This window comes from Astatotilapia calliptera, chromosome 7, assembly GCF_900246225.1.
Source record: "Astatotilapia calliptera chromosome 7, fAstCal1.2, whole genome shotgun sequence".
In the NCBI taxonomy this organism is placed as follows: domain Eukaryota; kingdom Metazoa; phylum Chordata; class Actinopteri; order Cichliformes; family Cichlidae; genus Astatotilapia; species Astatotilapia calliptera.
In genome coordinates, this window is record NC_039308.1 from 32721464 (window position 1) to 32746636 (window position 25173).

At 39.9% G+C, this 25173-nt stretch overlaps 1 protein-coding gene across 1 annotated transcript in view; it reads right to left on the reverse strand.

The window, feature by feature from the left end:
• LOC113026024 (collagen alpha-1(I) chain) overlaps positions 1-24639 on the reverse strand; it is a 125192-nt gene extending 100553 nt beyond the window's left edge. Inside the window, exon 1 of the mRNA XM_026174418.1 lies at positions 24242-24639. Within this exon, the coding sequence (XP_026030203.1) occupies positions 24242-24365 (124 nt within the window). The 5' untranslated portion in view covers positions 24366-24639. The remainder of the gene's footprint in view (positions 1-24241) is intronic.
• Between the last annotated feature and the right edge of the window lie 534 nt (positions 24640-25173).

Below are 25173 nucleotides of genomic sequence, written 5' to 3' on the forward strand. Positions count from 1 at the left end.
CAAACAACATAAGAATATACCAAACAACAACAAAAATCATATACACTGTACGTGGTTTTCTTTAAATTCCCCAGCCGTTGTAAAGTTTCTTGTCTTATTGCTAGCATGCTACGTTCTGGTCCTCTTCATAAATCTCTTCGGCTGCCTTCTAATGAGGGAAAGTGAAAGTCTGTAATAAATGAATGCCTTCATGATGAGCCACCATTGTCATAGAAAAGAATATAAAAGCCTCTCGAGAGACATAAAGACAAAAAAATAAAATACACCAATAATTCTGTCTTTACATCAATAGCTACTACAACTATTTGACTTACTAAGTTTAAGGAGTGTTGACAGTAGATGTCTTGGGCAACAATGAGTTAACAACTTTATCTTCACTGATGCTGATCCAGAAATATAAGCACTTGAAGCTTCACCACAATGCAGTTTAAAATCAGAGAAAAGCTGTGCGGTGGGATGATCAGTCATCTGCCATCTTATTGGAAATTGTTTTGTGTTTATGAGGCACACATATGGTTCCCATGCATTGCTCCATGAAGCTACAAAAACGCAATCATTCAACGTGATTTCTACACACATCAGCAACCGTAACCGAGTGTTGAAAGCTCTGAGCAGTGAAAAAAGATTAGCTGAAAGTTTCAACAGATGGGGCAATTCAAAACCAGAAACATTTTACATAAGCAGAAAAAAACTTTGAACATGTTCCTTGTTTTCTGGAGTGAAAAACCTCAAATATTCCCATTCCACAGGGATGATACAACGGCGTGAACATGAGCACCAGCATGTGGAACAAGATTTTCTTTGGTTGGGACTTGTAAATTGTTAAGAGGATGGAGACAAAAAGGGTACACTCCAGAGCTCAAATTCATTATTCTAAAGTGCAGACACACCTTCGTGATTTTTTTGACTCAGACATCCATGAAGTATATAAAGAGCTTATGCAAACTATATGACAGGCCATTACTGTAACAGCTCTGGTGCATTTGCCAGCAGCAGACAATGGCACTACTCCAGAATTAAGCCGATGGACTGCACGCTTACTTTATTTGTGTAAATCTCTGGAGTTATAGCAATTATCAAGCCTGGCTGGTGCCCAGCTGTGAGTCAGTTCACTGCTGTCACAAACATGATGAGTCTGAAGGCAAAGAAAACAAAGTAACTTACTCAAAGGCCTTGAAAACAAGTGGCCATCAATTAACAGACGACTTACATTTTAGGCTTTATCTTCATCTTACTGTATCGTCTTTACTTTATAATACAGCACAACTTGAGGCGACTGCTATTGTGATTTGGTGTTATTTTAAAAAAAAAACAACTGTCAGTTAAATTAACCGATACAATGTGGTTGTTTGCAAAGCAATGCCTTTAAACCAAGCGGTAAATTAAAAACTTACACATTAAATACATAAGCAATAATCATAAACTGTACATAAAAGATAGAAGCACTAACATTGGCATCACCATGTGATATTCCAGGGACTGCATTTTGAAGCCTGAACTTTAGGATTTTAGCTGTTGTTTTTTGATTTTGCATCCATAAACTGTAATGCACAGACACAGACACCCGGTATTGGTGTTAGCCTAAAAGCCTATTAAAAAGTCTATAAAGCCTATTAAAAAGCCTATTATTAAAAAAGAGAGAATTTCACTCACCAAAATTAGAGCATTTATCATGTTGTTAGATTAAAATGCACTTGCAGTGCAAACAGAGGCCCGGTTTAGTGGGGCCTAGCAGACAGCTACCGCCTACACAAGCCTGTGTCAGCACAAATCCAAAAGGCTGTTATAAAGGGATCAAAACTGATTTTGTACCAGACAGTAAACATGTAATAATCATCCCTGAAGTTGTGTATTTTAACCAGTAGTTGTTGGTAGTGTACAAAAAGCTAGGTTCGTTCAGATGTACTGACAGAAAGGCTGCTGCCGGAAAGTCTTGGTTATCACCTTTTTACTGGGATTTTCCACACACTGATCTTCCGGCATGATAGCTGAAGAAGTGAAACAGCTGTCTGCGTGGCTTTCTCCTGGCGTGTTGGGGCATACAGGGGGTCACTGAAACATGACACAAACACCAAATGTTTCCTCGCCTGAGGCCAGAGGTGCAAACTTTCGTGTAAGCAGATCAGTGGGGCCCAGGTCCTTCAAACCCAGACGAGCACACTTCTACTGTTTACATTTTACACACAGCACCCTGTAGCAAATGCCAGGGCACAGAGGAAGAAGGGAAATGCATAAAGTGTAAAGCTGACCCGCTGTCTGTTACCTGCAAAGCAATACAGATATTCACAGAAGTGGGCCATCTAGCTGGTGAAAAACAAGAGCACTGAAAATGATGATTTTTTCCTGGATGTGTGCAAGGGCGCATGTTTGCTGTGAGACGCCAGAACAATTATAATAAGAAGACAACATGTCAAATGTGTCAAATTCCCACCCATTCTGTAGACTTTTCTGAAGCACTATTTCTTTTTCCCAGCAGAGCTATTAGTTAATGGGAAATGATTAATGACGCGATAATCACACAGACATTTTAAGACATCACCTCCTCGGTCTACATCAGACCCTTTTCGCCTCTGCCTCCTAGTCTGGCCCACTTCCAGCTGCTGTAATCAGGGGAAGTGGAGCCAGCTGCCGTGCTGTCCTGCGGTGGGATCACATTACCCTAATAGGCTGAGACAGACCAACAGATAGCTCAATTACTGCACTGCTACAATTACTGGCCTTTGCTCTGGTAGAGGGGGCATATCAAACAGGCAGAAGATTAAAGACTTCCACCTCCTCTGGCAGAAAACAAGGCCTGGGGAATCACTGGGCCAGAAAGTAGGAAATGAGAAATGGAAAGTTGGAGTGAATACAGGAAACATAAGAAACGATTGAGATGTTCCTAAACATCTCAATCATTCCCTCATCAGAAAAGCCATGAGTGATGAGCACACCTATGACCACGCTGACCCGTAGCTGTACTGCAGATTGTCAAATGCTCACAGATGCAGCATTCATAATGGAAATACCTCCTGCTAGTACAGCAAGGGACCACTGACTTCATGAAGATTGTCTATCATGGAGTAAGAGATCCAATGTTGGGATATTATTTCAAGAGCTGTCCTTTACAGGGGATAAACCAAGCTTACGTAAAACCTGGGTTTGTGTGAAGATGGGCTTGTTAAGTGGGATTACAGCCCAGTGGAGGTCACAGAGGGATTTAAGTGGACTGAATGCATCTAACAGACATGTTTTTGGCCTGTGTGTAATACGGCTCAGGGAACACAGTTGATATCAGCTCTTGTCTTGAAATCCTACAATATCGGGAAAAGCAGGAAAGACATGCAATACTGAATGGAGGTTGGGGGTTTGTTAGCCTCCCCTGGCAGTATATTTAGGAGTTATTATGTTAAAAAGGGACAACCAGGCAGACTGGAGTGTTAGAAGCTATTTTTTAAAAAGCCTGTACACTATAATAAAGTCATTATAATCTCAACACTTGGAAACCGTACATATAATTATGCCTGCCTTTACACCACACTGCTCCAAGGGATAACATTCATACTGTTTGTTTGCTTTCAGGCTAAATACTTCATAATGTCACTTATCAGATGTAAGCCGCAGGATGCGATCTTTCTCTTGCTTTACTTAAAGTGGTTATCCACAGCAACTAATCACTAAGCACTGAAGGCTTGAAGAGAGACACGAAAACTTCCTGTGCTGTTTTTCCTCTGACTCAACTGCTTCCGTCATCCCAAATCCAAAGAGAGCCTTAATAGCACTGGAGCCAGTCCTCAGTGAGGAAAATTAATCATTACAGTGGCATAAGTTAGAGGAGAGAAAGGGTCCCTTTGATATACTGACTGCTAGGTGCAGGGCAAATCTTTGTTGAGCGATGCTTCACACGATACAATATTTCTGATGACCTCAGAAATATTGTAACTGGAGAGTTACAGCACAGGGATTTCTTATAAAGCGACACACTACTTCACAGCAAACCAAAATATCACAAAGGCACTTTAGGTTTTCTTTGGAAGCGCTTCTGAATAAAACCGAAGAATCACCCCTTTAAAAATATAATTTAACTTTAAGCTTTAAAGTTTAAGCTGTAAGCTGTGAGCTTAAATCTGTGCTGTAGGTATGTTGTAACTTCAATCCCTTATAAAAACTCCTGTAATGCTCTAATGTGATGTGCACCTCCCCACAGATGTAACTATGCATCACACTCCCAAAGACTGTGACTTGCCCATTCGTTTAAGCTAATTACAAAGATGCAGGGGTTAATACATCCTACGTATACAAGAATACATTATTCTATGAGGAGATAAAAACCAAGACTCAGGGTGTCACAAGCCCAGATAAATGGATTTCATAAGGAAAGGCCCCCGGCATAAAATCTGTGACAAATCAAATGTAAAGACACATCTGCTCTGGCAAGCCCTTGGGAAATAAAGTAGCAGCAGATATTACCCATACCAACAAAAAATGGATGGATGAAGACATGAGGTGACAAACATTCATGTTTATGGCAGTTCCCCACAGCATGTCTCCTTGAAACAATGTTCTTTAGTTTTCCCGATAACTGAGGAAAAGTCGAGCAACACCAGTCAACACTTGCCCTGATGAGCATACCTCCGGGTCAAATTCCTCACTGGAGTGAATGGCACTAATGACATGGATACAGGCCTTCATAGTTTGAAGGCATTTCCTGCAAATCAAAACAAGCACACTGTAGATGTGAGAAATGACAAATATTTATTTTGATTCAGCTGTTTGAGATTTAACAGCAAGTCTGAAACAGACAGCACTATGTACAGACGAAAAAAGGCAACCTTTAAACATCTAAGCCAGGTTCCATGAACAGTTATCCTATTTTCACCCTTTCCTAATTGTACTGAAATGCCATTAGCTTTGTTTTCCATGTTGTTACTTCTTTTTCACTTAAAACAAAAAACTTTCTTTACAGTTTACTAACAGTTAGTTTCCTGAGTGGTACTGTTTTGTTTTACTGTTGTCTCTTCAATAGCTTTTTTGGGGGATGAGTGGGGTCATTGTATGTTGCACTATACGAGCCACCAAGACTGCACACCTACACTCTTAGAAAGGATGTGTTAAAAAATGACACAAAAAATGTGTTGTTACACTATTAACACATTTTGGAGGTGGTGACCCTTGGAAACCCATGCTATGAAGCTATTCTTTCTGACACATGAAACATGAGACTTCCCCAACATTTGTTAAGTGTAGTTTTTGTACTTGTTTACTCTCTGTCCAGCTCACCTAGTTGTTATGTTCGGGATTTCAAAGAAGCATGTTGCCAACAGGGAATCTGTTGAGTGTCCTCTGCTCGACAACCTATGCAATATTAACACTCGTGACATCTATTTTTTTTTTTTATTTACATTTATTGGCCATCATAAATACTGACATCGATGGATTTTTAAATATCTGCTAATAACATCAGCCTGTTGATACATCAGTCGGGCTTCAATGCCGATTGGTTGAAATGATGGGTTTAACAGAAGAAAGAAACGCATTAAAACATCAAAGTGCTGGAAGACTGAAGGAGAAACACACCTCCACTGGAGCGGAGGACAAATAAGGAGCACCCACTACCACTACACATTACTTCTGTTATTATCATAGCACAGGATTAAACAGAGTAGCAGCATCACACACAACAGCAGCCTACAAAAACTTGTGGCGCAGAAAAATGCATCATCTTCCCAACAGCTCAAGTAACTAACTGACCAATCAAAAGAAGACTGGATGAATCAATGCTGAATGAATACATCAACTATGCACAACAACTAAAATTAAAACGAGCATGTTTTGTGGTGGGATTTAGTTAGTTCAGTAAAAGCAAATATAAGCTGCTGTTTTCACAGATGTTGTGCATGAGAGATGTACAATGCACATCTAGATCCAGGAACAGATTACATCCTGGGATCACACCTTTGGGGGCTGCAGAACAGATGAAGGGGTGAAAGGGTCTTTGCAGACAAACTCCAAGTACATCTGGAGAAGCTGATTTTACAGACAGACAGTCTCTTAAGCTGGGCTCTGCCCAGGCACATAAACAACACCTGCAGTAATGAACTGGCCTGTGTCCTACAAGCAACATGAGACTCTGTTTTCCCATGTCAAGAAGAAAGATTTATTTTAAGGCTTTAGTTCTAGAGACAAAAACATGACAGAATTTGAGGAAATTATTTGTGATTTTATGCTCATTAATGGTTTTATAACACTATTGTTTCTTGCTTGTCATGATTTGTTTGCCTCCTTTTGCCAGCTGAGAAATGCATCCTCTGAAGCTGCAACCACACGGGGTGAGGAAGGCTCTGAGGTACACATGTCTCACATACCAGCTAGAAAAATAAAGCTGTGGAGGGTGGAAACGGGTAGGGCATAACAGCCTGTAAATTAACATTTTACACGAGATGGGGAAAGCAGAGAAGGGGCTTTTGGGTGGCCTCGTGAGCTTGTTAGTCAGGTAGTGAGCCTGCTGGAACACTGAAGCAGAAACACATCTCCACTGGAGTGGAAACGCATAGAGTGAAACAGGGTGTGTGCTGGACAATGGACAAACCACCAGAGACCAGGCCCACCAAGAGATCATCAGGACTAGGAGGAAAAAAAACAAACTTGTCCAAGGAAAAGAGGTCAATATTTCCACAGAAAACATTTATATGTAGTGTCAACACTGTCTCAGCAGCCTGAAATTAATTTTTAATGCATAGCACTCCGAAGTTTGTTGATTTTCTGTCCCGATTGTTGTTTTTGTTCAGTAATCTTATAGTCATGACTCACAACAGGAAACCAGATTAGTTTCCCAGGTACATAACTGATACTGTATATGTTTCATGTTACACTGCAACCATGTTACTACAATAGGGAACCTGATTCATGTTCTTTCCTCTCATATAAATGTATTTCCAGACTGAAATGAAACAGGATCCGGGCCTATCAGTGTGTGAGAACAGCACCGCATGACAGCCGCTGCTGTTACCTCTGTACAAACAGTGCTACATACATCTGTGCTTTCTTTGTGTGGTTAAAACTCTAGAATTAAGTCAAACATTGCGTTAAGTAGACTTTTTCTGGATCAAATCATGCTGCTATGACACTTTGAAAGGCTCAACCAATGTCCAACAAAACAGGTTTTGGCAAACTAAATTAACAAATAAGTTGCAACAATTTTCATTAAACGATCCATTTCAGATGATTTTCATCAAAAATGGCTGTAACTCTCTGAGTATGCTTGGGAAGATTTTTGTCTTTTTACAATGTTTCAATTGCAACTTATTAAATCTGAAAGCACAAGTCTATGCATACTTTTGCAACTATAACAAAGTCAAAAACTATTATATGGTTCAACTGGCTATTAATTCCTTCTTTTTTTTTTCTTTTTTTTTTTAAATTCTTGCTCTAATGTCTCTTTGCAGTAAGTAGAGCTGAATCATCAAACAACAGCTGAGACAGCAGCAAAGTCATTCAGCAACTAACTGGTGTGCCTGCACAGAGATCAGCACCACATACTCTTTTAATCGATGGATAAGTAGAAACTATATTTAGTATGTCGACTGTGCGTCCAAACTGTGTTTCACAGACATTCTGGAATCTTGGGTAACATTAGATGAACACACAAAATTTACTAATTCATATATTCCAATTATTCAAAAGAAAATTACAGGCTTACGCAAATTTCAGCAGTTTCCCAGGTGAAATAACAAAACTAAAGGCCATTGGGTTAGGGTCTGCAAATGTGGCAGAAACCCAGAATAAGCCAGATTGTTGACAGGTATGCTTTGTTCTGGTGGGTGATCAACTTAGACCTGGTAGACAACTGGCTTGATATATACTGATAGAAACCCTTATACTTCTCAGTGCTGATTAAAAATCATTGGACTGCTATCATGCAAATTTAAAATGGTGAAGATACTAAACATTATAGCTGCTAAACATCTGTGTTTGTCGTGGGCATGCTGATGTAGCCATAGCGCTAATGTACTTTAGTATCCAGCCACACAGACCCATGCTGTATTCAGCAAGCTTCAGTGTGAATAACTGACAAAATTTGCACCTTAATATGCAGAAAATATTGTCTAACAAATAGTACTGGTACTGAAGCAACTGGTCAGTCAGCTGTGTTATTTAATGACATTTATTTATTTTACAAGACTTCATTTCATCAGCATAGTTACAAGATGCAAATCAAACCCTCATTGTGATCATAAACACTGCTCTTTCATGTCGATGTCATCATTGTTATGCAGGAGATGGTAGGTGGGGTGCCTGTTGGTTCTGTGCTGTATGCATCCTGACCCTGAGAGTCACATGTAGTTGAGCTGGTTACTCTTCACGTCTGCAGCAGTAAACAGGCTGAGAGCATGCACCACAGTACCGAGTAGACTGAACAAATCCATCTCAGGCAATAAACCACAACACATGGCTGACTTAATAAAGAATAGATGTCACGTAGAAATCCTCACGAATGTAGAACAATTAGTCCAAAAAAAACAAACAAAAAAAACAAAAAAAAAAAAACCAGCATCTGCTCAGTCTGACTCCTTTAACAAGTATGAGGTCTGCAACATGGTAGTGACAACAACATCCTGGAAGACATGTGTCTGTGTGGAAGGGCGCCAGCAGGACAGACACCAGTGGTTTTCTCTTCATGTCTGTCGGCAGCAGAGACCTCAGTCGATTACATCACTCTCACCTAATCAGCAGAGTCGAGAACACAGCTGGGTCACGACAGCCAGGTTATCCTCACTCAACTGGAGAAGGAAAAGTAATAGACAAGGATGCCCTAATGATGATGGATGGTATATGACTGTGCAAACCATGATAATTAACCATGTAGGCATCTCGTAAGCATGAGCATTCATTAGTTTTTGCTCAAAGATCGACATAATTTATGATTTTGAGCTGCAGCGCAATAAAATGATTCGGCACACCAAGGCAGAAAAAATGGTTTCCATGTTGTGCTTGGGTTCATTCACCCAACAAACTGCTGACTGCTATCCATGGGACCAGACCTGGTGAAACATGGCAAGAGAACGGCAGTCACCCTGGATGGTTAAACCTAAGGGAACCACAGATTCAAAAAAATATTTATTTGTTGTTTTTGAACATTTGCATCAACATCAGACTATTGACAACCCGTGAAAAAAAGCTATAAAACTGTACAATAACTGCACTGTATTCAGAGGATTTTATACTCACATACAGCTTTTAAAAAAATTTATTAGACCACCGCCCAGTGTGAGGTAAATGCCACAGCTGCCTTAAATTAATGGTATTGGTAGTTACCAAAATCATTTTTCAAAATCATCATTGGGTAATCCATCAGTACGCATTAGCTCTTTAATCAAAACGATATTTTTAATGTTAAAGAAGCATTAGGTGTTTGATCCACCTGTGGGAAGAGTTCAAGTCTGTTTTGTGCTGGGATATTCTGCTCCTTTCAGTTACCAGGCTCATGCATTAGTGAATCATCCGTCTCTCTGGGACCTTAATCTCCTTAATCTCTGAACTTGTGACACATTCCATCCAGAATCAGCTTGGAAACTCGGAAACGTGTAAAGAAAAAGGGCTCACCAGCTCTGCCTTCAAGCTCACTCTCCATCAATTCTCCTCACCCACCTCTGGAAACTTGCCTGCAAACTCAGACATCTCCCAGGTCTAAACTCACCTCTCACTTAAGTAAGATCGTTTCCAATCTCTACGATCCAGTCCACAAACCACTGACTCCATTTGAGCCACCATTAACTCTGTCCTCCTCTGCAGAGCTCCTGTGTGTGTGTGCCTAGTATCACACCTTCACACACTTTAGATTTGCTTATTCACCTTTTTGTGAAGAAACAATTCAAACACACAAACTCCCTCTTCACTCTGCTTTCAGGGTCCACGCCAAAAAAAGATGCCAAGTAACATTAATTCACCTGCAATCCTGAACAGCAGAAATTCAGTTCTAGTGGTTAATTGTTTACTAATTTCTGACTTCTCAGAGTCCAGTCTGCCGGCTTAAATTTGGGTATAAAATTTGAATTCAGATAACATAATTTTTCTTAATGAATAACATTTTAATTTTTAACATATTTCTAAAATATTTGTATTTTTCTTCAAATTTTCTGTCTAATAAATTTGTTAAGCACTGTATGCTGTGAAGTTTTGACCACGGTGTTAAAACTCCATTAACACAAACAGAATTGAAAGTAGTAGCTGATATATTTTTAATACGTTTAGGAATATATAAAATTTTTCATTCACCAAAACCTTATATTGGTGTTTACAGCCTGTTTTGAGGAACCCCTTCCCTTATTTATATTCCATTATTTCAGTTCCAGTTAAAATCGGCACTGATTGTTGCTTGCGAGCATAAACCTTTTCTCATAAATGTCGGTTAATTTTAAGACTACCATGCTGCTGCTGCTGCTGCTGGAAGCAAAAACTAAGCTTTTGTCTGCTTATTTTGTTGTTTTTTGTTTTTTGTCCTTTATCCTCGTCCCTCTTCCCCGCTGTTTTTCTTCCCCTCTTTCTTTCTCCCCTTTCTTTTCCCCAGTCAAGTCTGTCCCGTATTTAGCAAGTGAAAATAAAATAAAATAAACAATAAAAGGTGAATCAAATAGACCATTACGGCAAGGCTGGGATGGTCCATTTGGTAAAGTAAATCCATTGGGCATCTTTCTTTGCCTTTAGACAATAATTTTGATGGCAAAAGAGCCAAACAGGCAAAAAAGGGAAAGAAAAAAAAAAAAAAAAAAAACTAAGCTGGGCTGTTTGTAAAGTTTAAATCTGCAGATTTGCGTTGTGGATACGAGTTGCAGACAGAAAGGCTAAAGAGAGTGCAATTATTTTAAGAGCCAACTGCAAAGATAAAAGAAACAGCATCTGATTTTGGTTTCATTAGAAGGATAATAGTTACCAGCTATTGAATATTTACTAATAATAATAATAATTAAAACAAACATGAAAGCATAGGCATGTTGATTATTTATTTAATTCGTTCATGCAGTTCAAAGTGCAAAATACTTCTTGGCTGTTAGTGTAGCATGCACATGTTGTGTGATCATGACAGATGATCCTGCAATAACAAAAAGAAACTTTATGAAGTCAATTTTCTCTGTAACTGAATCCCTGACGTACTTGCTCTTAAACCTAATTTTAATCTGGTATGGCAGTTGGGTAACTCTGCTTAAAAAAAAATCAAATCGTCATCAAGTATTTTGTTGCACAGAGCATCAGTTTTGCTTAACACTTTCACAATGATGTAGAGCCCAGGCTGTAGCACTGATTACCCGCTTCTTGCTTACGTAAGGATAAACTTGAATGTGTCCTGTGGACAAACAGCAAATCTGCACAAGCACAAACACACATGAACACACACTTCTGCACAAAGCTGAAGGTCTTTGGGCAAACTTATTTGATTGGCGTGGCACAGTGCCATGCAGGCAATCCATGAGGAAACAAATCCAGACTGGGGTCTGTGGCCCCAAGAAACAAATCCACAGAGGCTGATAAACCTTCAGCAGTCTGGACCAAAATGTGAGCATTAAAGTTAAAAAAAAAATCTCAGCAGGCTGAGCAGGCCCTGACAGACAGCAGTTGATAGGAGTTTGAAAGAAGGTTATGGTTCACTCACAGAAAAGTAAAGCAAAAAAAGAAAAGCAAAGCTGGTCTTACGCCTTTCCTCCAGCTGTTCAACGTAGGGCCTGCTCAAGCTCTTTTAATCATAACATAGTTGTCACCTCAGGTCCTTTTTCAGTCAAGCTCAGCCAAACCAATAAAGATAAGCATCTGCACATGTTCGTCATAATGGAGGACATTTCTGAACATGTTGAGGGCTTTTCAATTCAGCCCATCATGCTTATTACTCAACCCAAAGGTCTTCACTTCATCAAGGAAGTTTAAATCAACTTATTACCAGCTGAAAAAAATGGGAAAGCACTAAATAAAGAACAAAAATCTGCCATTTAGTAGGTGAGTTTATTAAATCCCAGTCTAGCAACAACTTCTTGGACAAAAACGTGAATCCAAACAGTAACAACTGCAGTTTTAGAAATTGCCACCTGAGGTCATCTCCAAAAGTGAGTGAATCCCTATAAACACGTGTTAAAAGGCCCAAAATTAAGCAATAACAAAATTACATTTTCATTAGTCAGTAATGTCATGTGTTTCTACACTAAACTGAATAATAAAACATTAATAAAACACAAAGCTAGCCAAGAATCCAAAGTGATGATAAAGCTCAGTGCAATACCACCCAAGCCCAGCAGCCTGAGCTTGAACTTCTCTAACGGATTACTTTCTCTGGCGAGTAATTAAGTAATATAGTGCATTACTTTTATAAAAAGTAATGCAAAAAAATGGGGTTTTTTTTCCATTTAGTTTTGAAAATTTTTGGAAACCCACTGTGTAACGTCTTTAAGGCAACGCAATAACAGCTGAAATGTCTGTCCCTACTTTTAAAAGCAAATAAATCTTCAAGTCATCTGCAAAACGGTGAAATGAAAGGTTATACGGTGAAAATATAGACCCCAGTGGCAACATATTCAGTGCAAACAAGTCTGGACCCAAAATTGAGCCTTGAGGCACACCATAACTAAGAGGGGCTATTTTCAAGCTTTAGGGGCCCATGTTCACATAAAAGGTCCAGATAAGTAGAACTGAAACCACTGAAGAACAGATTCTTTTAGCCAAACACTTGATTCTAGTTGTGATAGGAGGATATCATGGTCAACCATGTCAAAGTCAAGCCCAACAAGAGGACAGCAGGGCTGTGAGAATAGAATAGAATAGAATAGAATGCCTTTATTGTCACTATACAGTTGTACAATGAGATACAGAGCATCTCCTACTCAGTGTAAACATGCTGGGGGGGGGGTACAGTTCTGCAGCGCTATGTACATATGGACAGTATTGACATAGGGAAAAACACATACATATACACATATATATACACATATATATACACATACATATATATATACATATATATATATATGTGTATATATGTATATATATATATATATATGTGTATATATACATATATATACACACACACACATATATATATATATATATATATATATATATATATATATATATATATATATATATATATATATATACATATATATACATATATACATATATACATATATATATATATATATATATATATATATATATATATATATATATATATATATATATACACACACATATACATACACACACACACACACACACACACACATATATATATATACATATATGTGTATGTGTGTGTGTGTGTATATATATACACACACAGAAGACATTACAGGTCTGTGAGAGCCAGAGATCTTCCTTGTTTGAGGTGACCAAATACTTATTTTCCACCCTAATTTACGAATAAATTCTTTACAAATCCTACCATGTGAATTCATGGATTTTTTTTTCACATTCTGTGTCTCACAGTTGAAGTGTACCTCTGGTGCAAATTACTGACCTCTGTCATCATTTTAAGTGGGGGAACTTGCACAATCGGTGGCTGACTAAATACTTTTTTGCCCCACTGTATGTATGTATGTATGTATGTATGTATGTATATATATATATACATACATATACACACACACACATACATACACACACATACACACACATACACATACATATACATACATACATACATATATAAAATCCATAAGTAATATGTAATAAATAGTGTTATGTATATACAGTTGAGTTATTGCACATAGAATTGGTATTGCACAGTGGGAAGTGAGCGGCTGTTTTACCTGTGCATGTGCGAGTTCACGGTGGTTATCGCTTTGTGGAAGAAACTGTTTTTGAGTCTGTGGGTTTTTGTGTTGATGCACCTGTAGCGCTTCCCTGAGGGAAGCAGGCCGAACATGTTGAAGCCAGGGTGGGAGCTGTCCTTGATAATGTTTGCTGCTCTGCTGAGGCAGCGGGAGGAATACATATACATCAGGGAGGGGAGAGGGCAGCCGATGATCTTTTGTGCTGTCTTGACCACACTCTGAAGCCTCACTCTATCTGCTTTGGTGCAGCTGCCGTACCATACCGTGATGCAGTACGTTAGCAGACTCTCAATGGACGAGCGGTAGAAGGTCAGCAGCAGGTTGGAGTTCAGCTTGTACTTCCTGAGGACTCTCAGGAAGTGCAGCCGCTGTTGGGCCTTCTTGATGACCGCTGAGATGTTTCCTGTCCAGGAGATGTCAGCAGAGATGACGACACCAAGGAACCGGAAAGTGTGGACCCTCTCCACACACTCCCCGTTGATGTAGAGGGGGGCCAAGTCGGTGCTGTGTCTCCTGAAGTCAACAATGAGCTCTTTGGTTTTCTTAGTGTTCAGTGCCAGGTTGTTTTCTGAACACCATGCTGCCAGCTTCAGGACTTCCTCTCTGTACTCTCTGCCTCGTCTCCCTTCGAGATGAGTCCGACTACCGTGGTGTCATCAGCAAACTTGATGATGAGAGTGTTGTTGTGGGTCGAACTGCAGTCGTGGGTGTAGAGAGAATACAAGAGGGGGCTCAGCACACAGCCCTGTGGGGAGCCGGTGCTCAGTGTGCGAGTGGAGGAGAGATGAGGGCCAAGTCTTACAGTCTGGGGCCGGTTTGTGAGGAAATCCTTTATCCAGGCACATGTGAGAGGAGGGAGGCCAAGAGTGACCAGTTTGGTGAGGAGGATGACCGGAATGATTGTATTAAAGGCTGAGCTGTAGTCCACAAAGAGTAGCTTTGCTGCTGCTCTAGGTGACTCAGCACAGCATGGAGAGCTGTGGCGATGGCGTCTTCTGTGGATCTGTTTGCACGGTATGCAAACTGGTGGGGGTCGAATTCTGGGGGGAGGTAATCCTTGATGTGCTGAAGGACTAGTCTCTCAAAGCATTTCATGATTACCGGTGTGAGGGCCACAGGGCGGTAATCATTCAGGCTGGAGATGGGAGACTTCTTCGGCACTGGGATGATTGTGGCTGATTTTAGACAGGATGGGATGGCTGCCTGATCCAGTGAGAGGTTGAAGAGTCTGGTGAAGATGAGGGTGAGCTAGTGTGCGCATGCTCTTAGTACCTTGCCAGGTACACTCTGGACCGGCTGCCTTCCTGGGGTTCACTGCTAGGAGCACACGTCTGACATCGTGCTCTGTTACAGTGAGTGGAGCGGTGCAGGAACCAGGTGAGGATGAGGATGGGAGCAGTGCTGAAGCAGATGAGTGTTGCTGTTGTGGTGTTTCAAAGCGGGCGAAGAAGCTGTTTATTTCCTCTGCCAGCTGCCCACTCGGGCTTTCTGTTTTCGCAGTGCTGCCTCTGTGGTTGATGATGTCTTGCATTCCCTACCACACCTCTCGTGTGTTGTTGCTGGACAGGTGGGACTCGATGTTCCTTTTGTGGTCTGACTTGGCTTTTTTAATCCCCCTTTTCAGGTCAGCTCGAGCAGCCCTGTACAGAGCTCTGTCACCTGACCTGAAGGCGGTATCATGGGCTTTGAGGAGTGAGCGGACCTCGCTGGTCATCCAGGGTTTTTGATTTGGGAAAACCCAAATGCTTTTGTCCACTGTCACATTTGCAGTACAGAACTTGATGTAGTCCAGTACTGATCCTGTGAATGTTTCTAGGTCCTGGTGTTCAAATATGTCCCAGTCGGTCTCTGTGAAGCAGTCCTGTAGTTTGGAGAGAGCATTTTCCGGCCAGGTTGTAACAGTCTTTGTGGTGGGCCTGGCACTGCGCCTGAGGGGGGTGTAGGCTGGGGAGAGCAGGAGGGAGAGATGGTCGGACTGACCGAGGTGGGGGAGGGGTATGGCTCCATATGCATGCTTGATGTTGGAGTAAACATGATCTAGAGTGTTTTCTCCTCTGGTGGGACATTTGACATGCTGATAGAACTTTGGGAGCACAGTCTTTATGTTGGCCTTATTAAAATCACCTGCGATAATGTGAACACCGTCCGGGTGGGCCCGCTGCTGTTCGTTAATGGTGTTCAGCAGGATAGAGAGCGCCGTGTTTACGTTGGCATCGGGTGGAATGTACACAGCCGTGATGATCACTACTGTTAGCTCTCTCGGTAGAAAGAAAGGCTGGCATCTTACCGACATGTACTCGAGGTTCGGGGGGCAGTGACTGTTTATAATTGTCCCGTTGTTGCACCAGCTTTCATGCACGTACATAAATCCAGAGTTAAAAGCAAATCATTAAAAGCCTTTTAATGGCCATCTTGGTGCTATGTAGTGATTTATAACCAGATTAAAACTTCAGCGATCCCATTATGATCAAGATGAACTTGCAACTGTGAGTAGACTAATTTCTCTAAAGCTTTTAAAAGAACTGGGAGCTTCAAAATTGTCCAGTAATTAGCCAGAACAGTTGCATCCAGACTGTGTTTTTTAAGAAGAGGCTGAACTGTAACCTGTTTAAAACATGATGGGGCACAGCCTGCATCAACAGAAGAGTTCATTAATCGCTGGATAAAAGGGCCAATAGTATCAAAAATATTTTTTAGCAGACTTGGGGGAAGACAATCTGATGGGGAGTGTGATGATTTTAGGCGATGAGCTACCATAGATAATTCACTCAAGTAAATATGTAGTTAATTGAACTAAAGGACTGTCTGTGCTCCAGTTTTAGCGAGTCAAATTCTAGATTTTTAAAGTGTTGGTAACTAATTAGCGGGCTTGTGTACCCTGCACCTTGCTGACTAATCTAGTTTTAGCTGACAACTTAACACTGTATCCTCTTATCTGAATGTGGATTTTTTTTAACATGTGGCTAAAAAACCAAAAACAAAGACTATGACACAAAAAAAAAAAAAATAGCGTGTGCAGCAAGAACAGAGATTAAGTATGTCTTACTGGTATGAGACAACATTGCATCACCTGGCATCTATTTTGCAGAACACAAGCATATTAAGGCAGTTACACATGTCCCACCTGCAGCAGTTAAAACCGGCCTCCTGGCTGCACCTAGACTTTTTTTAATGATGAATTGCAATTATATGATAGTTTAAATGTGTCCCATGGGGCAAATCGTTGCCAATTAAAGTCAAGATGTGCTATGAGACAAATATAAATTAGTAATCGTTTTGACCACTAGGGGGCAGCAGAAACAAAGTGAGAACTACACTGACTTGCACAATTAACCAACTTAACAAAGTTACTGGTGAACAGTTGCAGTCCTGGTCTTCACTGCTATATTCACATGCTGGTTGCAACTGTGTCTGTCTTTTGTTGGATGCTAAGAACATAGTGCATAGTGGGGTTTTATAATGCTATAAGAGCAGTGAAGGCAGTAAAGATGCAGTACAAAAAATAAGATGCTCAATAAAACTAACAGGAGTTGAAGATTCCTACAGGATCATCTCAGCAAAACTCCTTTAAAGAATAGAGAAAGCATAAAGGTGGCTACTTTTAGTTTAAATATTTTATCTCCAACTATCTATTCATATCCTGTTTCACTTGTAAACAAACTGTATATTAATGATGGACATTGTTGAATCACCTTATTTGCATTTTTTTCATGGACAGCAGGGTGTTGCAAAAAGACATCAAATAGTATAGAAGTGTGAGAAAAAGCTCCTGTTTCTCTCTTAGTCTGGAACCTCAGTCAAACTAAATGCAATATAATGCTCATTTTTCATTTAATTCCTTTTATATAGTTTACAAAAAGTCCCTCAGTTTGTCAGTTTCACTCGTCATTCATCAGGTGTGGTTTCAAAACACCAGTATTCCGATGGCCAAGCGTTTACTTAAGGCTTCATAACCTTATTTTAGAAGTCTTTGTGGCAGTATCCATCTTTTATATACAGGCTGTGTTTTCATGAAAAAAATAATTTTTCATTCTTCATAGAAGTGTCACAGTTTAACCGGTGTACTACAGCACTATTTGGAGCATGGCCAGTACATTGGTAAAAATGAAATGAATTTCAATATGTGCCTATACTGCTCCTCTGTGGTACTTTAATGGAAAACAGTTTTAAATCAAACCACTAAACATAGTTAATCAACTTAAGGAATGTAAACTGGCACACCACAAATAAAACAGTACCACTTGTAATACCAGGTGCAACGTGCTCTTATAGTCACCGCAAGGCAGGTGTTCAACATTTGCAACTAATTCCTACGTAGTGAGTGGACACAAATATGCGTGTTAAACAAGTGGAACCACAAACAGAAACAACTGCATTGTTAAACTGTCCTGTGTCTTTGTGTCTTACGGACTGTAATTGTTGGTCTCACCGATGTGGCCCGACAGTGGGGTACAAACTGGGAAATGATACCACAAAGCCTTTGCTGCAGTAATGTTGTAAATTGTCAAAAAATAAGAATGAAAAGTTATTTTTTTCACTTGTGTGTAATATCAAACATCTGAGGAACTTTGTCTGTACACTATCAACCCACTCTATCTTCCATCTGGTTCCAGTCGGCTTGAGAAGAGATTGCAGATGGAAAGTTGTTCTGGTCCAACATATGGTTTGCACCTAGCCATCTCCACCCGCATTTTTTTTAAACAAATCTAACCACAAGCTGTGGTCTGCTCCACACCCAGAACCAGACCGATGACCCAGTCTATGCATACAACAGGGAATAGCAGCACACATGCTACAGTGTGCGTGGGCCTCCGTCTGGTTAAAAGCTGCCTAATGGGCTCCAGATCAGGGCTTGCCAGCCACTAAGGCCCACGATTATGTTTCATTGGATGCAGATGCCTGGTTATGGATCCGGCATAATACTGGCGGTGACATCATGAGCTCAACCTGCTGGGAAGCGCATGAGTATCTCTGTGACATAGCTGGTGCTGTGCTTTTGATCTGGTTTGACTTTAGGGCTCTGCAAAGTGACATAAGTGTTGCAGAACGTACTGAAAATCACTCTCAGTGACAATAATTCTATAGTAGAGGGAAAAAAATGTAAAAACATGAATGTCAGGTCAGTTAGTGAGCACATTTTTTTGTTTGTTTTCATTTTTTTTTTTTAACAGAAATTAAACCTCTTCATGTTTATGATTCATATCATAGCTGGTTGGCTTGGTTCAAGGCCTAAAAATGTTAACAAGAAATCTTAAAGGCGCAAAATGAAAAGGAAATTCACTTCCAAAATCAAAGCCCTTAAAAATGTGTGCAGTCAATCTTGAGTTCTAACGAAGTTTGTTGGAAAATAGTTGTTGGTTCCCTCGCTCTATGAACTCAGTTAACATTTTCTTGATGAGTGTATGGCATTAATCACCAATTTCACTTTGACTGAATAAAACCTGAAGATCATTTTGTAAACTACTGTCACCAGTCAATAAGCATGCAGTGTTATTGGTCTCACAGTGAAATCTCCCTCTTCACAATCTGTGTCAGCACACAAAAATGGTGAAAAAGCTCAACCTGAAGCTTGATTACAAGACTTTTCCATCCATTGTTTGGCATCAACATGGCTACATCCATCTTTTATATTCTCCATGGTATAAAGACATTCATGTACTCAAAATAGCAACTGAGCAGGTGTAAGCATGGACTATATGAAATCTAAAAAAAAAAAAATTCCATTTTCAGTATTTCTATATAGAAACGCGGTGTGCATTCATTGAACCGAAAGTAGAAGAAACATTCAACAAATTTCTAGTGACATATTTTCTGCCCATCAGCTACCAGAGAAATCATCACATCTGCAGTCAGTTCATTGCAATTTCATGGTGAGGTCATTCTGCCAATATCTTCCGCTGTATTTCAAAGCGCAGCATGGAAAGATATCCTTACGCTATATCCTTAGAGTGCTCTCAGAGCAAAAAGTTTTTGAAGTTGTTAAATCTGGTTCAGATTTAGGTTATCTACAGTATATATGATTGAAAACTTAAAAAAAAAAAAAAAGCTTACAACTTTGCTCCACTGTCACAGAAGGTCAAGATGGTTAGTCAGCAAATTCAACTTCTGAGGAAAGTGGATGAGTGATGGTGAGATGTATGGAGACACTCAGACACATGGGCATCTCAAAACTTTTCCCAGCAGCTGTTCTGCATACTATGTTCCAGTGATACCCATCTCACAGGGTCAGAGGTTACACTAGCTATTCAAGACATGTTGGAGTATCACAGCTGGATATGGATGACTGAAAGTCATAACTGAATGGATTGGGAATGACAGAAATGCTTACATTCAAGCAGTCATAGAGCTGCAAGTAGGATGCAGGGAAGTGCATCAAGGAGACAAATCGTTCCACGCCAAATTTGGAACAAATGGGCCCAACCCAAACCATGAAAAGCAGCTTTGGTTCAAAAGTAAAGCGGCTTCATAAGCACTGATTACAGCTTTTTTCCTTCTCCACCAGTCTGACAGGTGCAGACTCAGCACTTAAAGACAATGCCGTGCCTTCAAAGCCCAAACACAGCGCCAGTGACAATGAGAACAGATAAAACAAATGTCTAAAATGTGAAAAAGGAATGCTCCACTCATAGTACAGGTGATTTATGGCAGTCATAAGGGGTACAGATATAAAGATGAATGACTGCTGACCTCTTTCTTCTTTTCTTTCCCTCAAACTGCAACTAATAAAGCAAGCCAACGTCTTTGAGCAAGAAGCCAGGATTGAAACGGAACACTGGAACACTGGGAATAAGCTGGTTAATGTTTCTTCAAACATTGTAACTATTTTTAAATCAGTGCTTTTGAAAGGTTTAGTTGATTATTTTACTCAGGTAGGATCCCTGAGTAAAATAAAAAAAGCGTCCCTTTTACACAGTTAGTGTCAGTGTCAGACAGAATTTCTTTGGAATAAAATTCATGGCATGTAACCAATTCTTGCATAACAAAGGTTCATAACTAATAAACCAATAAGTGAAGGTGCAGATGGTCAGTTTGGGGTATCATGCATGTCTTTTTGATGTTTTTGCAGAGATCTAATGGCAAATTTAGCAAAGCTGAATAAAACCACTTAATGACACCACTTTGTTTTTGTTAACTGCAAATTGGTTTGGCTCAAAATTTCTGTTCTATTCTTGTGGTACGCCCTGTCTCATTGTCAAGTCTTGAGTCATTGTATCAGCAGAGTTCAGAAATTCCCAAATGATCTCAGTTACATGTGGAGCCTGGCAAGCTTTAAGTAAAGAAACCCAAAAATAACAGAGGAAATACTGTATACTGTATTTCCTTAGTGTGTTTAATGACACCTGCCATGGACAAAGCTTTTACACTACATCTACAGTAATTCTATGAAAATACTCCATGAAAACATTAAACAGTTCTCAGATGTTTCTGTGTGGCTCTAATACAGATGAACGCAATAAAAAAATTTAATAAAACTCAAATGGGAGAGTAAACACAGTGTGATGGAGAGGTACTCCAGTCATGACATAATCATGTGACTGGAGGAAGTCCAATCTAAGATTCATTTCCACAGCTCTGGGGTGGATTAAAGGGCTCAAAAACTCAATGTAATCCTGCAGCACGTACAACACTGTCACTGCATCAACAAAGAAGCTCCAGACAAGTGAAGGCTCTGATGAGACAACAGGGCTGGCTCTGGAAAGTGATGCTTTGATTAACTAAGACTGTTTGGCACCTTAAACACATTCCATGGGATTTAATAAACTGTGGTGACTTCTGGTTTCAGTTTCCACATGTATTCATTACAAACTAAAGGCATTTTTTTGTGAATGATGTCTCCGGCAACTCTTCTTTTCATCTATATTATCTAAAAATTTGTGATTCTGCCTTGTCTAATTCAGAGATAAAAGCATTTGTGTCTTAGATTTTGTCTTGTCTTAGATAAATTGATAATAAATCTAATTAATGTGTCATCCTTTAAAAAACTTACGTTGATCACCCTGGGGACCAAAAAAGGTCCCGCCCCAAAAAGTGCAATAAAAATGTTATATACTAATATTTTTTACCACTTTAAATGAGTCAGTCTTTTAAGACTACTTCTGCCTGAAATATTCACATAAAGTTTTAATTATATTTTCGTTGTTTTAACCCTTTAAATCCCAGTTTTATTACATGAACGCCCTGTTTTTTTAGCCCCAAAAAACAAAAAAACTAAATATTTTCAAAAAAAACCATTTGAAGTAATATTTGATTGTTATTATAATTAGGCCTTTGGATGGACTAAAGATTGGCACCAAGAGTCATTTCGATCGCCTTTTATTTTTTTTCCAGGAGCGCATTTCATAAAATGCACACTATCGACCACGCCCAAAAAGTGCAATAAAAATATTAAATATTAATTTTTTTTTTCACTTTAAATTGGTCAGTCTTTTAAAACTACTTCTCCCTGAAATATTCATATAAAGTTTTAATTATATTTTCGTTGTTTTAACCCTTTAAATTAGGCCTTTAGATGGACTAAAGATTGGCACCAAGAGTCATTTCGATCGCCTTTTATTTTTTTTTCCAGAACCAGAAAATGGTCTCCAGGCGGCAAATGCTGCTCGTCAAGGCCGAAATGAGTGCATTCTCCCGGGTTAACTCGCGACGATGATCGGGGCATCTTGCGTCCTTTTTCCAGCGCACACTTCCGGTACCACGTGACAACAAATACGTCATTTCCTGTTGACTAAAAAAAAAATGCACCCTCTCATGGTCCTAGGGACCAAAAAATGGTCCGCACGATCAGCGGGCGAAGCCGCTGCTGCACGCCGGAAAAGAGGCGTCATTTCCGGCAGGTCTGTCCAAGCAGCCCGCTGTTTTCCAGCAGAGGTCAAATGTGAAGCAAGGGCGCCACCCGGTGGACAAATAAAAAAATTACAACTCTAAGGCCTGTAGTCCAAAACAAAACCTAAGCTGGAGACCTGACGATCCCTTTGACCGTAATTTTTCTGGCGTGAAAAATAGCGTTTATAATGGAAGTCAATGGGCCCAAAACGGTCCCTAGGGTGATCAGTGTGAGTATTTTTACTGCTAAGCCGTGTTAGGCTGATGTAAGAAAATCAGACTGAAATTTTGAATCTTTTACAAAAACGAAACCGGGTGGCAAGTTTCGCTATATTACACCCAACACAGTGGAAATGGCGTTCATACGAATGAAAAAAGTGGCACAAAAAGGTCCCAGTATGACACAAGGGTTTTAAAGATGAGCGCAACAATGGCACTCTGGCAGCAAGAATCTATATTTAAAAGGCCTTTTTTTTGGTGCAACTTTTAAAATTAGGAATACGAGAGACTTTGTTTTAAGGGCTTCCAATTTGCTGATGTGAAATAGTTATCAGCAGGTTTTAATTTGAATAACAAATGTGCTCTAAAAAGCTTTTTAATTAGTATTTTCTTCTTGTGAAGCTGTCAGAATCTTTAAAATACGCCATAAAAATAAGTGGTCTGTGCTCAAAAAATAAATAAAGAAATATAGTCACAGCCTGATTAGTTCATTGTGGTCTGACTATTCACAGCATGCAAAAACAAAATTATTCCCTCAGTCTACAAACGCTTTAAGTTTGCTCTCACGCCAAAAAGCGATTAGAGGAAAAACATCAGAGCTGGAGCGACTGCAGTTGTTGAGTGTCGGAGGAGCTGCTGATGAGAAGTGAAATATTTTTATCTGGATCCAAATTGCTCTGAAAAAAATGATGTCATGCTGTGTAGCTGACTAATAGTTCATCCTGCTGTTGTCCTGCTGGGTTATAAGCGCCTTTAAGGGGGATGCATCAGCAAATGTGGCATAAAAAAGGAAAATAACACTTTTGCAGTAAAGGGTGAAGAATACAGAAAAAGCACATTTCCTGGATTTCCAAGAAAACTACAATGATTTTATATTTTATGGCACATAGTAGATGACTTTGTTTAATATGGCAGAACTTAGGAGAGAAATGCATTTTATGGGACTTAAAGTGTTGAAAACTGTGCTAATTTCATTTTAAATGTCAGCGATGCCATGTTGCAGGCAGATTGGGACTTTAAAGCAAAGCTGGGTGGAGGGGTGCAAATGTGAAGAATGTGGCTATAAAACTTCTTTAGGTAACCCAATTGGTCTCAGACGTGGAGCGCTGAGCCAGTGCAGGTGTGCTGAGGAAGACGGTGGAAACTATGAAGTGAAGCCAAAGAAAGAGTTTCTGATAGGCTAAATTCAAAGTTTTGCTGTTAATCATCTTTAAAAAAATGAGGTGTGGGGCATGAACATATTTTGTCTTAATAATTGTGACATGCCAGAAATGACTGAGAACCACAGACTCAACGCATCTCCTTGTAAAAGTTTCCACTGCTGCAAGAGTAACCCTGATCTTATCAGTGAGGTTATATTTATTTCAAAAGCAGAGAGGCTCCACAGGTGTTTGCACCAATCTTACCTGTTTGCAGCATCCCGGAACCGGATTCTCCCCCGAAGTCGACCGATGCGTCGTCAGGTGAGGCGTTGCTCGTCGTGAGGAGCCCGAGAACGCAAACTGTCCATTTTAACAAACAGAGCAACATCTTCCCGGTGTGGCCGCCTTTATGCTTCAGAAATGAAACATATGCAAACTAGAAAAGTACTGAAAGTCTGAACTGATCCAGTTAAAGAGCAGTCAAAGTGGGGAACATTGCTGAATCGCACTTTTTCTATAATTCTGCAGTTTTAATAGGAGCGAAGTGCAGAGTAACTAACTCTTCATCCTCTTCACCTCTCCTCATCCTCCTTCTCAGCCAGCAGCAGCTTCTCTCCTCTTGCAGCTGTATCACATCACTGCAGAGCCAAACGAGCAAAGAGAAGCCCCGCCCCTCTCCTGTTGACCAATTAAATCCCTGCAGGGCCTCCGCCCATTTTTGTTTTCGAGCCTGTCTTCAACTTACTTTTAATTTGTTTGTTTTGAAAAATTGACTCGTTTCCCTCTCTCCACCTCCCAAGAGATGGTTAGAACTTTTGTAATTCCACTCCAAACATACAACATTGTGAGGTGCAAACACAGGCTACAGTACCAAGCTCACAATCCAGGAACCAAAAACAGGAAGCAGTATAGGCAAAGGTAAAAGGGTAAAGGTAGGAAGAACGCCTACTTGGTAAAGTAGGAGACTGGCTGGACATGGGTTAGGGAGATTAAACACTCGTCAAATGTGCAGATTCCAAAGCTACTTGAGACCAATATGGGTTTCTTAAAAACTATGAAATTTTAATAAAATATATCCTCCAGCATGGCAAGTGCACAGTGTAGCAGTGTTTTTTATATCAAGTAATTGAAACGTTTGAATAAGAGGCGGGGATGGAGGAGTCAAAAACACACTTGATTTCTGATAAGTAGACAGG